Raw genomic sequence first — 15,683 nt, 5'->3', positions numbered from 1 at the left:
CAAACTTGTTGTTCAGAGCTCGTGCGCTAACCAACTGAGCCATCCGACTGCCCCCTTAATTATGTTTCTTGAGAGCAGGGAGTGTGCTGTTCACCACTGTCTCCCCAGCACCCTGCTGGGCCTGGCACATGATAGGTATTCAGCAAGTATTTGCTAATAAAGAAAGGTAACTGTAGTGAAACGGTGTATTGTGATAGTTCACCTTATTGTTAGAGTTTTGGAAAGAACAGTTGCTTGTAAGCACCTTTTCTCTTCCCAGAGTTTTAAGAGCAGCTTAAATGAGTTGAAGAATGGATCTAGTCCACGCAATGGCCCTAAGTCGGTTGTCTGTGTCGCAGTGGCTAGACATGCGTTTGCAGCAGCAGGGTGTTAGTCACACCCTCCTGAGCTAGGCCTGAAAGTGGTGCCCATTGCTCGTTGCTCCGCAGTTGGACCATCCTGGCCTGACTGGCAGAGGGCCGTTTGAAATGTCTCAGGGCCCCCATCTCTGTGGCTGTGAAATAAGGAAATGGCTTGACAAGGACCCCCATATTCTTTTTATCTAAAAACTGCAGCTCTAAAAATGTTTAAATCATTCCTTGTAATAGCAAAAATGTATATGCTGTTACCTTCTGCCCCTGCATTTCCCAAACACTGCGTGCCAAGTGCTGAGAATACACAGATGAATGAGTAATAGGCCTCAAGGAGCTCATTCTCTCATCAAAGACACAGACATTTGTGTGGTTAACTCTGATACAGGGCTGTGGGGCTGTGAGGGTTATACTTGGAAACGTGAGCTCATTCACCAGACATCTTTTGAGTGCCCTCTCGTTTCCTGGAGCTCTTCTAGAAGCCAGGGACATAGAGATGACTGAGAGGTGGTTCCTGCCCTCAGGGAGCTTACAGAGTTTAGGAAGGAGAGGCCTATTGTGCCAGAACACAGGGCGTTCCCTGTGGAAAAGCGATTCTAGGTGCTGAGAAAGTCTGACTCAGCACCTACCTGGAGGGGCTAAAACCTGGTGTAGCACAGGGTGACCATGTGATGGTGGGAGGAGGGGAGGAGGTTGGGGGCCAAAAAGATAGCTTGGGAACAGTTTATAAAAGGCCTCAAACACAGAATTAAGGAGCCTGGACTTTTTGCAAACGCTAAAGAGCCATTCAAAGGTGTGAAGGCAGGAGTTGACTTAGGAACTGGATTTGCCAACGCTGGAGCTGTTAGCAGTGAGGACGGATAGGAGCAGTGCAGAGATGCAGATGGGAGTGAGTGCAGCCATGTGGGCCAGTGCCTGAGAGGACCCACAGAGGTCCCTGCCGCAGATGCGGTGGCTGGGAGATTGCAGGAGGCAAGGACCAGAGAGACTTAGAGACGATCACTACTTCTACTCTCTTAATGTTGCTTTCCTTTTTGCACAAGTTGCTAGGAGGTGAGACTGTGCTCTTTAGGGCTGTGGGCACTGTTCAGTGCTCTATCTCCATAGTGGTCAATGCTTTCCATTCACAGATAATAGGAAAGTTCATGGAAGCTGGGTGTGGGGGCTGGGGCTCTGGGCTGGTGTCTTCACCTTGAATTCATTAGACTGTCTTAGATTTGAATCATGTACTTGGGTTCCAGAGCCTTGCCAGCCTCCTTGGAGCTTTCTCCAGCTGGAGAGGAAATTTTCGATGAGTCTGTGCGCATAACCATGGACCTTTCATGTCACAGAATTCACATTCAGATTATCTGACCTCCCTTAAAACTTGGGACTATCATTTTCTTTATTAATATTTTAGTATTCTCCCCATACTTCTTAAAAACATATTAGACTGGTTTTATTAATTTTGATTTGTTTTGTCTTTAACTGGTTGGGAGATTTGCTATCAGTACATCCTCTAGCACTTTCCAAATTGTTACGATTTTGAGATTATTTGAAATCAACATTAGGACAAGGAACTATCTTTAAATGATTATCTAATTTTTCTCCATTGAGAATATTCGCCAATTAGAAAATTTGATAGATGATAAGAGAAAAGGAAACAAAAAAATAAGGTATATTTGAAACGCTAATAATTTTGCTTTTCTATTTGTAGGCGAGCGATATGTGATGACATTCTTGAACGTGTTAAATTTTGGCGATCAGGGTAAGGTGAAACTCTAGTGTTTTAATTAAAGGTGAATACTATTAGATACTTGCTGATATTTTTCTCTGCAGTTTGATACATTTAATGAAAAATGAACCTGAAGATTATAAAAAAATGAAGACTGTAAAAAAAATGAATCCTGAAGATTGAAAATTATAGGCCTTTATAAATATATACAGTGTACGACTCTCCCCTCGCATATGACTTGGGTGGCAGTTGTCTGTTGAGATCCCCTGCCCTTACTTGGTTTTCTGCAGTGCGCTGGTGCTCATTTTGGGGGTGGGGAGGTGGTAAGAGAAGAGAAAAGGCAGCTCGCCATCACAGTCACAAAGATTCGCCCCATGTTTGTGTGGCTAGATAGGTTTCAATATTTTTTTCATACTTATTTTTTAATATAACCCCAAAGTAGTGGACATGCAAATAGAAAAAAAATCAACTTAGCATTAATGACTTTTATCAAAAAGTGCTGGTGAAGGAGGTGTTATGTATCTTGACAGTGTAAATGTCAGTATCGGAGTTGTGACATTGTACCACAGGTTTGCAGGACGTGAGTATTCAGGGAAACTGGGCAGAGGGAGCGCAGGTCTCTATTATATTTCACAACTACATTGTGAGTCTATAGTTATCTAAAAGTTTCTATTATATTTTAGTCTCTATTATATTTTACAACTACATGTGAGTCTCTAGTTATCTAAAAGTTTCTGAAAAGTTTCGTTTAAAAAATTAAATTAGAAAAAAAATTGAATAGTGCTGTGAAAATTCAAATAGGAAAACTAGTAGGATTGTTGTTTCTTCCTTTTTGTTTCGTAGGTGTATATGATACAGTGAATAATCTTGGCTCCCTTGTGGCCCGATTAATTTTCCAGCCGGTAGAGGAGAGTTTTTATATATTCTTTGCAAAGGTGCTGGAGAGAGAAAAGGATGCCACACTTCAGAAGCAGGTACTCTTGGTTTTTATGTCACTGTCTCAAGTGATTCTCTCTCTAATTGCAAGATAAATAGTAATGCGGAACAGTCTGTTTCCCTTCTATCTGATCTGAAGTTTTCCTCTAGATTTCATTCTTCTGTCACATTCTGAATAATGGCAGGACCCTGAGCTCACTTCCTTCACGGCCTCCCTTTCTCACTGGCTGACCCTTTCTTCTCACCCTTTGTCCTTCGTTGTGACCTTATTTGTGACTCAGCTCTCTAAGAACTCTCGATGGTTGTCCCAGTGTCCCGCAGACCCCTTCCCTTGGTCTGGTCTTAGGTGTAAGAAGCAAAGGTGAGCCTAGAGATGTGGAGACTGGGGCAAGGCTGACCTAGAGGCTGGTGGGGAAAGGGCCGGTCATTCAGTTTCTCTCACCACAGCAGTTGTTTGAGCTTCTTCAGGACTGTAGAGTGTCGTTGGTAAATAAAATACAGAAGAGATTTTAATCCAGGACTATTTGGTTGTCACAACTTTTTTTCTAAAACCATTGAAAATGTTTGGCTTATTTCAGAATGAAAAGCAAGCTAAGCTGGCCTCTTACAAGTCTTAGAAGACATTTTGCAAAATATAGCTTATGCACAGTATCTCAAAATGAGATAATCTGGTTCTCAGTTTGATTTTAGGAACATTTTCCTAAGTGTACATTGACAGGAACCTCAGGATTTGGAGATGTTTGTCAGGAGAAGCACACTGGCCAACCTAGCTAAAAATGTGAAAATTTGCTATCCATTTAAGAATAAATATCAAAGGGGAAAGTGAGTGTTTCCTAAACAACTTTTGAAATAATTTATCCTAAGTGAGTTAAAAACGAAACCTTCCCTGCACTACCGAGGGAAGCATACGTTGTCTTTTTTCCTTCTTTTGCTAATTGACAGAAACAAACACAGGCTACAGAAGAGCAGTGATGCCCCTCACCAGTTGGAAGAGTGATCTGTAGAACAGCAAAGAGGGAAGGCCAGAGGGAAGTTTTTCTTGAACTCATGATTCATCTGACTTCCTTCCCTCCCCCGGCACCAGGAGGACGTTGCTGTGGCCGCTGCGGTTTTGGAGTCCCTGCTCAAGCTGGCCCTGCTGGCTGGCCTGACCATCACCTTTTTTGGCTTTGCCTATTCTCAGCTGGCTTTGGATATCTATGGAGGAGCCATGCTTAGCTCAGGATCAGGTATGCACCAGAGTTTTGCCAGATTTGTTCTCATTTCTGAAAAGCAATAGAGTTTTATGAAATTCAAGAACTTATGTGCACACAGTTAGTATCTGGGTCATGTAGGGAAAGTTGTCAGTGTCTGGAGCTGTGTGCAGTTGTTCTCCTCACACGAGGTCAGAACCAGCTCAGGGTGCAGTCGGGGGCTTTGGTACCAGGTCGATTAGTTTCCCAACCTTACTTGGAGAAGTTGTCATGAATCCTTGGCTTTCTTCTCAGGCCTAAACTGTGTTTTTACAAGCACTTCTCTGGGCTCCCTCTGGGGTGAGGGAGGGAGGCAGAGAGCACTCTCTAATGAACCTCCACTGGGTACTGAACACATCTGAAGATAGTAAATATCACATATGTCTCACAGCCTGATGTATAAAAGCCTCTGAAAGATAACCCAGAGCCATTTGCAGAGAATAAAAGTGATCTCAGCAAACAAAATGGTACATATAATCCAGCAACTCGGTTTTCGAAGGAGAGAAGTATTGAATGTGTCCAGCTTTGAAACACCTGCTCCCCAGGCCCTAGTGTCTCACAGCACTTGCTCAGCCCCGGGGATGTCACCAATTTCCAAACGTGCTGGGCCGCAGGCTGGCAGTCCATTTGCAGTGTTTCATCTGGGGTTTAGCAAAGGTGTTTTTAATTCCTCAGGTCACTAGGCAAGAACCCTGAAGACTTCCTTCCGCTGCCCCATCTCAATGTAATGAGCTTTGTCAGTTGCCATTTTACAAGTTCCCTGGCATGCTTTAGTTTCCACTGTAATGGGCCCACACTTTGGTATTAGGAGAAGAGCCACGTTTCCACTCTAGAGCGAAGGTCATTAAGTTTGGAGGAACACCTGCTATGAAATCAGTGACGTGGTTTGCAGCTCGTGGGGCTGGTGCTGTGAGAAGAACATTTCTATCAGACGACTGCAGGGAGGCCTCAGTAGGAAGCCATTAGTGAGTCAGCGTGCAGAGACTGGGGACTCAGCAATTTCCCAGCAGCTCTGCCCCTTTACAAAGCTAATCACCAAGGAACAGCCTTTAATGTAATGCAGTCACACGATGCTGCCATGAGGAGAGGGCTGTCCCATCAATATAATGTTCACCTGCTGGAGTAGTTAATCTTAGAAGATACATATAAACAAATGACTGTAATTGTGTAGTCCTTTTACTCCAGTAAGATGCTGGTGCCAGTTTTGAGCACTGGTAATGGATTTATTAATTACAAGGGTCAGTGTTAGTTTATTTCTAAAGCAATAAATTCTGTCTCTTAATGGTTTATGTCAGAGTCATTAATAACTTTAGACTCAAAAAGAGATTCTCTCAGTATCATCTACAGAGAGAGTAGAATCTTGAGAATGGTCTGGTTTCTTAGTATGTGAGGAGAATGTTGGTGCACCCCTGAGGGTCTTTCGGACCATCGTCATCTCTTGTCTGGCCCAGGGCTGCATCCGTGTCACTGTCCGAGCAGGGTCTTCTAGCATTTGTCTCCTCATTGTAGCTACCTCTCATTTTGACCAACTTCCAACTCTCCGTAAAGCCCATCGTGGCTTTTGATAGGGTCAGTGGGTCTCCCTAGGGTGCCTACTGGCTTTTCTGCCCTCGTCTCTATGGGACCCTCATCTCCTTGCCCTACTGCTGACTCTTGGAGCCGAAGATGCGTATCTGAATGCCTTTTCGGTGCCAGAAAATATTAACACTGCTGCTCTCCCTGCCACACAGTATTTTTGGGTCACTTAAATCACAAAACTGACCTTTTCCCAGAAAGTCTTCCTGAATTAATCAGAAAAGATTGCAACTTTCCGTGGCTCAGTCTAACCACCGTAGTTTTGAAAGTGGAACTTGCAACACTGATGTCCTCGGTTGCCCTTTGCCCTCGCCTGTGACCTGAATTGGCCTCTTAGACCTGCCATCCTCTGTGCTGCCATCTCCAAGTGTGGGACTAGGACACAGCACAGACAGGCTTCCATGTGGGGCACTGGTTTTGCTTTGCAGTGTTTGGGATTAGCACTGTACGTAATCAGGGGCTTTGTAATAGTCTGGAGACTATTCTCAGAAATCTTCCTCATTCCTAGCTTTTCCAACCAAGGAAAACACAAACATTTGACGAACTTCCCTGAGATTTTTCACATTTATCTCTTAGGTGCTTCTCTTTTGCCCTTTTTAAAATCTGTTTTTTTCTTCTCTAGCCCCTTCTATTGACTGCCTAGGGCTGCAGTAACAATGTACCACAAACTGGATGGCTTAAAACAACGGAAATTTATTGTCTCACAATTCTGGAGGCCAGAAGTTCAAAATCACGGTGTCAGCAGGGCTGCGCTCTCTCTGATCGCTCTAGAGGAGGAATCCTCCCTTGCCTCTTCTCGCTTCTAGTGTTTGTCAACTGTCCTTGGCTTATAGGTGCATTACTCCAGTCACGTGGCCGTCTTCTCCCTGTATGTGGCTCACACCATCTTCTCTCTGTGTTCCAATTTCCCCTTTTTATAAGGACACCAGTCATAATGGATTAGGGCCCAGCCTAATGACCTCATTTTAACTTTATTCTCTTTCGAAAGACTCTATTTCCAAATGAGGTCATATTCTAAGATACTGGGGATAGGACTTCAACATACTTTTTTTTGTGTGGGGTGAGGGCTGTAATTCGACCTATAATACCCCTCAATTTCAATCCATAGTTCCATTCACGAATTTCCCAGTTCAACCTTTCCCCAGAATTGATTCAAAGCCCTTCTACTTGAATGACTGTGTTTTGCAAGAATTTGTGTTCTCCATGTCGCAAAGCAGTTCACTGTCCACCTGCAGATGGAGCCACACATGCCATTAGCTTTCAGTTACCAAGTGAGAGTCGCATGTTACGAAAAGAGCCCAATGTCTGTCTGCCAGAGAGAAGAGGATGGAGAGAAGCAAGAAGCATGCTGAGCATAGCCTTGAGCTATCCCAGGGAAGAACTAGGTCCCTGCCTCTTCTGTTGGAGTTGTCCCTCAGCTGCTGTGGGGGCCAGGCTACTTTCTGCAGCAGCTTGGGGAATGAAGTGCAACAAGACATGATAAAATGTGGAACCCAAGAGAGAGCCATGGAAAATAGTTGTGGGTTGGGCATCAGGGCTGCCCTGTATTCCTTTTGTAATTTTTGACTTCCATAAAACTGTTTACGGTCCCCACGGCACAGGGATCTTTCATATTAAGCAGCTTTTGTAAACTATGAATAAGTTCCAGATTCTGAGACTCTAGAACTTCAATTCCACCTCCCCCCCACCCCCACACACACCTTTTCTTTTTAGGTTTCTGCTTTATTGAGGTCTAATTTACATAAAGTAAAATGCTATACTCTTGAATGTACAGTTTGATGAATATTGACAAATAAATGACAACCATGTTACCACCATTCAGATTAACATATAAAATATTCCATTACTCCAGAAAGTTCTCTCAGGACCCTTTCCAGTCAACTATCCCCCTTCACCTCGGAGGTAACCATTGTTCTGATTTCTGTCATAGGTTAGTATTCCTTCTAGAAAGAATTTCATATAAATGAAATATTGCAACATGGACACATTTGTGTTAGGCTTTAAAATTTTTTTTTTTTAATTTTTTTTGTGTGTTTGGCTTCTTTCCCTCAATATAAAGTTTTTGAGATTCATCTATGTTTTTCCATGAATCAGTAGTTTCTTTCTCTTTGATTGCTGGGTATTTCTTTGTATGGACAGCCCGTAGTTTGTTTATCCTTTCTCCTGTTAACGTCACTTTGGGCTATTATGAGTAAAACTGCTATGGACCTTTATGTACAAGTGTTTTTGTGAATATGTGCTTTTATTTCTGTTGGAGGTATACCTAGGAGTAGAATTGCTGGGTCGTAGGTTGGGTATATGTTTATTTTATTTGCAGTTGCTTGGCTGCCTCTTGATAATGGCCCTCTTAAAAGACGGGATCAATCCCATTTTTAAGGCTTCTGATCTTTTGTTAGCAGATTTCGCCAAAGCTTCTTAGTTAGCTGTAGAATCACATTACTTTGTTATAAAAGAAAATAACACTATGGGCTCCAATTCTCCCTGCAGATTTGTGGGTGTTCTGCTTCTGTAGCTTCCAGCTGCTCCTGAGCTTGGGCTTCTCTCCAAGGTCTTTTCGTTAGGACCTTTTTAACTGAGGTTCTCTTAATATGCAAGAGATCTGTACATTTATTCATAATTGTCCTTTTGTTCTTAGCTGTTTATTTTAGTGAGTGCTATGGGAATGCTGGGAGTCCTTCCGGATAATTAAGACTGTAGGCTTGAGCATGTGTGTGCCCACTGATGATACCAGCAGAGTTCGTGACCAGTTCTGGTGTTCTCTGACCACCCAGCCAACCTGAGGCTGGATGTGGGCCTCCCGAGTGGGCTCTGGTGTCTCATTGGTTGTTTCCTTATAGGTCCTGTTTTACTACGTTCCTATTGTCTCTATGTCCTCCTGCTCGCCATCAATGGAGTAACCGAATGCTTCACATTTGCTGCCATGAGCAAAGAACAGGTCGACAGGTAAGCAACCTTAAAGACACGTCTGTAATCCTGGCCTTTAGCCAAAGTGAAGTAACTTGCCAATCTTCTTTCTTTTCGTCCTGGACACGCCTTTATAGAAGGCACTTTTAGCGGTAGCACCTAGACCACTGCTTCTCCGGGCCCGACATGGCACAGGCACATTCAGTGAGTCCTCCCCACGGCAGGGCTGGGGGGCAGCAGTTGTTCTTCACCTCCTTTTGTGCAGGAAGAAATCTGGACCCCGAACGGTTATGTTAGTCCAGGTTTGCAGAGACAGGCATGAGACAAGCCCCTCTCCTCCACCCCCTTACTCAGTGCTCAGTGGGCTCCTAAGGAGCTTCTTCAAGATGCAGAGTCCAACTCCTGAGAATCTGATTTTTAGGTCTTTGAAAATCTTAGGGATCTGTGACATCTCTCTCTCCTCAGAAGAAGGCATATACACCTTTTGCCACAATTTTTTCCCATCCATTAACTCCAGATCAGAGCCTCTGGTTATGAGTTAAAATCGCCCCAAGGAGCTCGTTAGAAAGGCAGGTTCCTGCCCACCGACTTCCACCACTGTCTCCTGCCACACCAACAGAATCAGCAGGCCCCTGACCCTGTGTGTGTGTTTTAAAAGCTCCTCAGTGATCCTAACATGAACTGCTGGTTAGGAGACTCACACCCAAGATCACTCATTTTTTGTGTCCCAAATGCCAAAAGTAGCAAGGTAGTATCTTACGAGGTCACTACAGGGTGAGTTTGAGGAGAAGGATAAAAGGAATAGGGGAGAAGAGAGCATAGGCGCAGTGGGTGTAGGTAGTGGGCCTGTGGCCCTCGTTATCCCTTTCCTCCTTGAGGCCTGGGTCCCTCTGGGGTGTCCCTGCTGCCTCTGTGATGCCTCGAGGGCTGCTGAATACCCTCAGAGGCCCAGGGAAAGGGTCGTCCACACAGTTGGGGACCCCTTCCTCTCACCAGAGCAGCCTCTCTCTTCTTCCCGTTTCAGACTGTCTCACAAAGAAGCTTGGTGACTTTGTTTGCTGCACCATAGTTTAGAACTAGAGTGGAGAGCGGTAGTCACAACCCAGACCGATCAGATTCCCCTAGGAAGTTCTAGACTCCTCCCAGACCAACTGAGCTAGAACTGCAGGGGCCTCAGACAAAGAATCTTCTATTACACAGCCCCAGGAGATTTCTTATAATAATTGAGTCTTAGGAACCGCTGGCCCAAACCAGCTTTCACATTGACACTGTGGCCCAGTACATGTTGGGGTGGATATGACTGAAACTTTCTGCTTTCATGAAGCAGTAAGTACCCCAGTTATGCTCAGGACACACTGATGGATTTTTTTCTGTTTTTTTTTTTTTTTTTTTTTTTTAGTGTGTTTTGCCAGGATCCATAAGCTCCAAGTCCAGTTTCAATCTAGTTGTGGAGGGCGCAGCTCACAGTGGCCCATGCGGGGATTGAACTGGCAACCTTGTTCTTAAGAGCACCGTGCTCCAACCAATTGAGCTAACTGGCTGCCCCACATTGATGGTTTTTTATTCCGTTCCATTTCATTTTTTAAACTGCCATATTATGACCTACTGAATTGATTTTCCAGCCTCGTTTTAGGTCACAACACATGGTTTCAAACTGTGGTCTAGACATGGTGTTTACTTCAGATAGTTAAATTTATAGCTATAAAACTGCTTTGAATCCATCCGCTCCCTTTTTCCATGAATGGAAAGTTCTATTTAAGTTTAATTTTGAAAACACTATGTTTTTATTTGAAAGGTGCTTGTAATATGAAATAATTTTTAAATGCACTTAACACATACTAAATGAGGCACTGAGGCATAGTGGAAAGAGCTCTGGACCAGAAATCTATCTCTTTGAAGAGAATTTTGTTACAGTAATTTCAGCATTAGTGTTGAGGGGAAGAATCAACACTATACCTGCTTAAAATGTTAAAAAATATATGTTACAACTAAATCATGAGGAAATATCGATCGAGCCTGGCTTCTTAAATTGCATTAAACCAAACGAAACAACTTATAAGTGAGTTGTAATGGGATTTGGACAGTATATAAACATCTGGAAAATTATTTTCATGGTATTAGCAGTCAATATAGAGAAAAGAGAGCAGAGTGCTTTCTAATGTAGTTCTCATCTGAAGTAGCTCACTTCCCTTAAGAGTAAAAGTGACTTTAAGTGTAATCTTAAGATGTGTATTTTTTTAAAAAACAAGATATGTATTAAACATAGCAGGCCCTGGCCCCACCCCCCTGGCCCTGGTCTGAGCACAAGGAGCTTCTGAGCTCATCACAGACCACAGGCATTTTTTTCACTCTGAATTTAACCAGACATGAAAGTCTAGTAAGGATTTTTATAATAGAATTGGGCAGCTTAAGTGTTATGATTGATTTACATTGGATGTTTCAGATTCTGAATTTTAAAAAATATTGATAAAATCATGGGCTTTTACTTAACCAGCTTCAGGTTAATTAGTGTTTTTCTAATTAAAAACAGGGCGTTTGGTTGGATGTGCAATATTGGGACGTCCTTTGAATTGTAAGTTGCTTTTTTGTTAATGACCTCATAATGTACGCAGAATATGATGGATAGGTTTTCATTATGCCCCATTGAAGGTTTTCATTATGCCCCATTCTATTTTTTAAGGATATCTCACTTTCTTTTGTTCATTTGACAAATGCTTTTTGAGCATCTAGTCTAACAGGCATTGTTTTAAGCTCCAGGAATACAGCAGTGGGTAAGACGGATGAGATCCCTGCTCTCCTGGAGCTGACAGTCCGAGAAACAGATAGCAAGCAAGTAAATAAATAAAAAAAGATTGTGCTGCCCAGAGAACTAAAACAGGGTTATGTGGTGAGAGTGGGGGCCCTTTTACTTTGGAGGCCCCTCTGAGGAGGTTGCATTTAAGCTGAAGCCTGAATGACCAAGAAGAGTCTGCTATGCAAAGATGGGGCAGAGCCTTCCAGACAGAGGGGACAGTGATGCAAAGGCCCAAGATTGACAGCTTCTTTGTATGATTTGTTGACTCTGAGTGGCCGGCTTAGAGTGGGACTCCATGACTATTGAATGAAGGGTGAATGCAGTCTTTTCACAGTGTACGTAACAGGCTGGTGCCATCCGTTCCATGGCTGTGGAGGCTGCGCTAGGGCTGTATTCAACCAGCACCTACTGGGGGACACTGGTTGCTGCAGTCAACAGCTTTGACCGTCCATCTTCTGATAAGCATGATTCTAAACCAGCGTCTTCTTAGGGTGATGGGAAAATAAGCATTCAAAAATCATTTACTATTTATGTTAACCAAACCTCATAGAATGGTCATTATTGTCACTAATTTTACATTGATTTAAAAAGTGGTGTTGTAATTGCATCTTTAAAATTCTCATTTTTTTCTTGGATTTTGCCTTTAAGGCTATATGTTTGTGAGTTCTGGAAAGTTCGACAGCTTCAGAGTGCTATTCTAGTGAAAAACAGTGGACCCCCATCATCATCAACAGCTCCTCCCAAATGGCCACACCAAAGAAGCCACACTGTTGAATTGTCCCTGCTTGAATTAGCCATTGGTTTCATTCACTGTTGACATTTTACTTGGAGTTGGGTGAGGATGACTTTGAAAGTTTGTGACTCTATGGCTTCAAGTTCAAGGATTGGTGTAGACCTTCCTGAGATAGTTTCTGGAAAGAAAAAAACACCAGATATGCATCTCTGCTTCTTTTGGAAAAGAGGTCAGAGTGCTGGTCTATCATGGGCCCCACCCAGTGACTTGTTATGACGTTGGCCACTCTGATCATTGATTAGTAGTGAAGAAACTTCCCCCGTGAAGGTGCAAGCTCAGGTACTTCCATTGCTCATTAAAAGAGACCTCTCTCAACTAAGAAGCAAACAAACCCCCTCTTTGGAAGTCGATGAAAAGCACACCTCCCCTTGGGAGTATAGTCGTGTGTGTGTTGGGGGTGGTATTCTTACCACCCATTCTGACAAAGTATGTTTCCGTAGCACCTTGGGCTTACTTGGGCAGCCAGGTGACCAGTACCTGGGCACTTGGAGGACACAGTGGATTTCTTACCATCCCTCATGTGTGGAGCCTGACTGGTGGCCTCTGAGGTTTCCTAACCCAGCAGACACAGCTTGGGGGGAGGGGCGAACCTACTGGGTTTGATTCCCTCATCAACTGTGTACTTAGAATGCCTGCTGTGCACTAGGAAGCCAGATGCTGGAGAATTTTGTTCATGACTCTACCACATGCCTCTTGGAGGCTATTTTACCTTTGCCGTGACTCCATTTCCCTTGCTGAGAACTGACGGTAACTGACTGGCATGCTGCTTTGAAATCAAAGACGTTAAAGGAGCGGTACAGTCCATCTAATCATGGACTCTAAAGAGCTCTAGAGATGTAGAGAGAGAAGGAAGGATGTGTAGTGAGAGTCTGGAAAGCACTGAAGGTGATCCAGGCCTTACTCCCTGTTTACATTTTGTTTTGGAGACCGGTCATTCATTTGCTTTGAGTGAGGTCCACTGGCCAAGGTTACGGGGCTTCTGCATTTTCCAAGGGAAGTGGTGTGAGGTGCTAAAGGTTAGGAGCCAGGGGTCAGGTGGGAGTGCTGACTCACTCCTTAGGCAAACTACTTGGCTCTCTGTACCCAGTTTCCTTGTCTATAAAATGAATGTAAACTCCACTGGGCAAGGGCGATAGATATTTGTTGCCAGCACCTCTCACAGTGCCTGCCACAGAGTTTGCATTCGTATATAATTATTAGCTGTGTCCTATTCTCGTGCCTCACTTTGAAAACTTGGGCTGAAAGGGACTTTTATGTGTTTTGATCACAAAGTTTCACTTAAACTAACCAATTATTATCCTTAAAAACCACAAATATTCTGAGTTGCTCATTTTCTTACTCCTCTATTCAGGGGTGAGGGGGACATTTCCATGTTATCTATATAGCATTCAGTGTTGTGAAAACCAGCTGGATTATGGGAACTCGGAGGTGCTCTCTGTGCCTTTATGTTCACAGCCACTTTTTTTTCACAGCAGTCTTGTGTTGGGACAAGGCACCCACTGCCCTGCATTGCTTGCTGCCCTCTCCCCAGGTACAATCTCACAATGCTGGCCTTGTCGTCTTCATTCCTGGTGTTATCCTACCTCCTGACCCGTTGGTGTGGCAGCGTGGGCTTCATCGTGGCCAACTGCTTTAACATGGGCATTCGGATCACACAGAGCCTTTGCTTCATCCACCGCTACTACAGAAACAGCCCCTACAGGCCCCTGGCCGGCCTGTACCTGTCGCCAGTCCTCCTTGGAGCATTTGTCCTCAGTGGGGGGATTACTGCTGTTTCAGAGGTGAGACTCCCTGCCGTCTTCACACCACATGCTTCAGTGGGCTGCCCGCTGTCCCTCACCGTAGGCTTCCCCTTCCCGCTCTGCCTAACGCAGCTGGACAAGTACTTGCCTCCTCTTCTCCCTTCCCCTAAGCCTCTAGGACAGCGTCTTATGATAGATATAACCAGACCATGTTACCAGCGGGGATGGAATAGACCCCACTGGGTTGTCATGCCTTTCATCTGACTCAAAGCTGGAACAATAGAGGCCCTGCTTTCCCTGGCTTACCCTAGAGGAAGGAGGTACAGATGGGGGCGGGGGTGGCCGGGGCAGTGACAATGGTTTCTTTCTGCAGGTGTTCCTCTGCTGTGAGCAGGGCTGGCCAGCCAGGCTGGCACATGTTGCTGTCGGGGCCTTCTGCTTGGGAGCGACTCTCGGGACAGCATTCCTCACTGAGACCAAGCTGATCCACTTTCTTAGGACTCAGTTAGGTGTGCCCAGACTCACTGGCAAAATGACGTGACCTTAGGGAATTCACTGGCACCTGTGTGCCTGGACCAGCTTACAGTGGTTTTGTGGGAGGAACACATTTCCTGTGCAGAAGAGCCCTGCAGAGGGGTCTGCAGTAGAATGAGACCAACCCAGGAGGTGAGATGTCCGAGAAAACCAACAGACCAAACACCATGCATTTGAAGTCTCAACCAGGAAAAAGGTATTTCATTTTTAAGGGAGCAAAAAGGTCTTTTAAAATAGATATAATTATTTTTTTCACCATTTTGTTCTAATCAGCATAATTCTTTTGATTAATATATTAATTCCTCTTGGATATGATGCTCCAGCAAACTATATCTTGGATGTTAATAATTAATAATCATCTGGCCCAGAAAAAGAGGTAGTCATTTTACTCTTCATAGGAATATTTGACTTATTCTATAAAAAAAGGAAGGAGAGCTGCTTTTAGGCACCAAACAAGAACATAGATGGCCCTGGAATTAGGGCTTTTCCCATGTCAACACTGTGGTCTGAGTTGTTAGAGGAATAAAGACGTTACTCAATAAAAAATCCAAGAAATGAAAACACGAAGTCTTTGTGGTCACATTTCCCAAAGTTAACTAAGGGGTGACGTCTCATCTTCACTGCGTTGTCCCCCAGGCCAACACATGCTGCCTTCCCAGAGTAGGGGCAAGCTGGCTCAAGACCCTAGCCTGGCCACAGGAAATGGGGGGTTTTGAAGGAGACTGGGATCTAATGAGAGCTCCCTTGTCTGCTGAAGGCAACGCTGTTTTGCAGCTGGCTGTAACTTCTCATGTGGAGATTGCACAGATGCCAACTAAAGTTAAATAGATGTATCTTTATTTCCTCAGAATAAAATAGGGTAAATGCCATGTGGCAAGTATCACTGAGTCAAGACCTTCCCACTGACGCATTACTTCCATCACTGAATTCCAGCCCCAGGACAAGAGTGGCAGGCCTGGGGGTCTGGGCCTCCCGCTAAGACTCACCTCCCTGCACCCTACACCCTGCACCCAGCAGGTGAGATTGCTGAGCATTGGTCCTCGACAGCAAAGCATTTTGCTTCTTACATTAATGTATTAACTTCATTTGCATATGATTGACTTTTGGAA

At 44.2% G+C, this 15,683-nt stretch overlaps 1 protein-coding gene across 3 annotated transcripts in view; it reads left to right on the top strand.

Annotated features, from left to right (window-relative positions):
- Positions 1 to 15,135, top strand: part of RFT1 (RFT1 glycolipid translocator homolog) — a 34,559-nt gene extending 19,424 nt beyond the window's left edge. The window contains exons 8-14 of one of the 3 annotated variants that reach the window (XM_074313093.1): positions 2,047 to 2,097; positions 2,908 to 3,038; positions 4,085 to 4,229; positions 8,645 to 8,750; positions 11,242 to 11,283; positions 13,830 to 14,079; positions 14,414 to 15,135. In XM_074313093.1, the coding sequence (XP_074169194.1) occupies positions 2,047 to 2,097; positions 2,908 to 3,038; positions 4,085 to 4,229; positions 8,645 to 8,750; positions 11,242 to 11,283; positions 13,830 to 14,079; positions 14,414 to 14,581 (893 nt within the window). In that variant the 3' untranslated portion in view covers positions 14,582 to 15,135. Of the gene's footprint in view, positions 1 to 2,046; positions 2,098 to 2,907; positions 3,039 to 4,084; positions 4,230 to 8,644; positions 8,751 to 11,241; positions 11,284 to 13,770; positions 14,080 to 14,413 lie in introns of those variants that run through there. The other 2 variants (XM_019724273.2, XM_019724274.2) reach the window with 2 other exon arrangements.
- Positions 15,136 to 15,683: the final 548 nt, after the last annotated feature.

Source organism: Rhinolophus sinicus, linkage group LG10 (assembly GCF_036562045.2).
Source record: "Rhinolophus sinicus isolate RSC01 linkage group LG10, ASM3656204v1, whole genome shotgun sequence".
Classification (NCBI taxonomy): domain Eukaryota; kingdom Metazoa; phylum Chordata; class Mammalia; order Chiroptera; family Rhinolophidae; genus Rhinolophus; species Rhinolophus sinicus.
The sequence above is the reverse complement of the archived record's forward strand: the minus strand, read 5'-3'. Positions and strand labels throughout refer to the sequence as shown.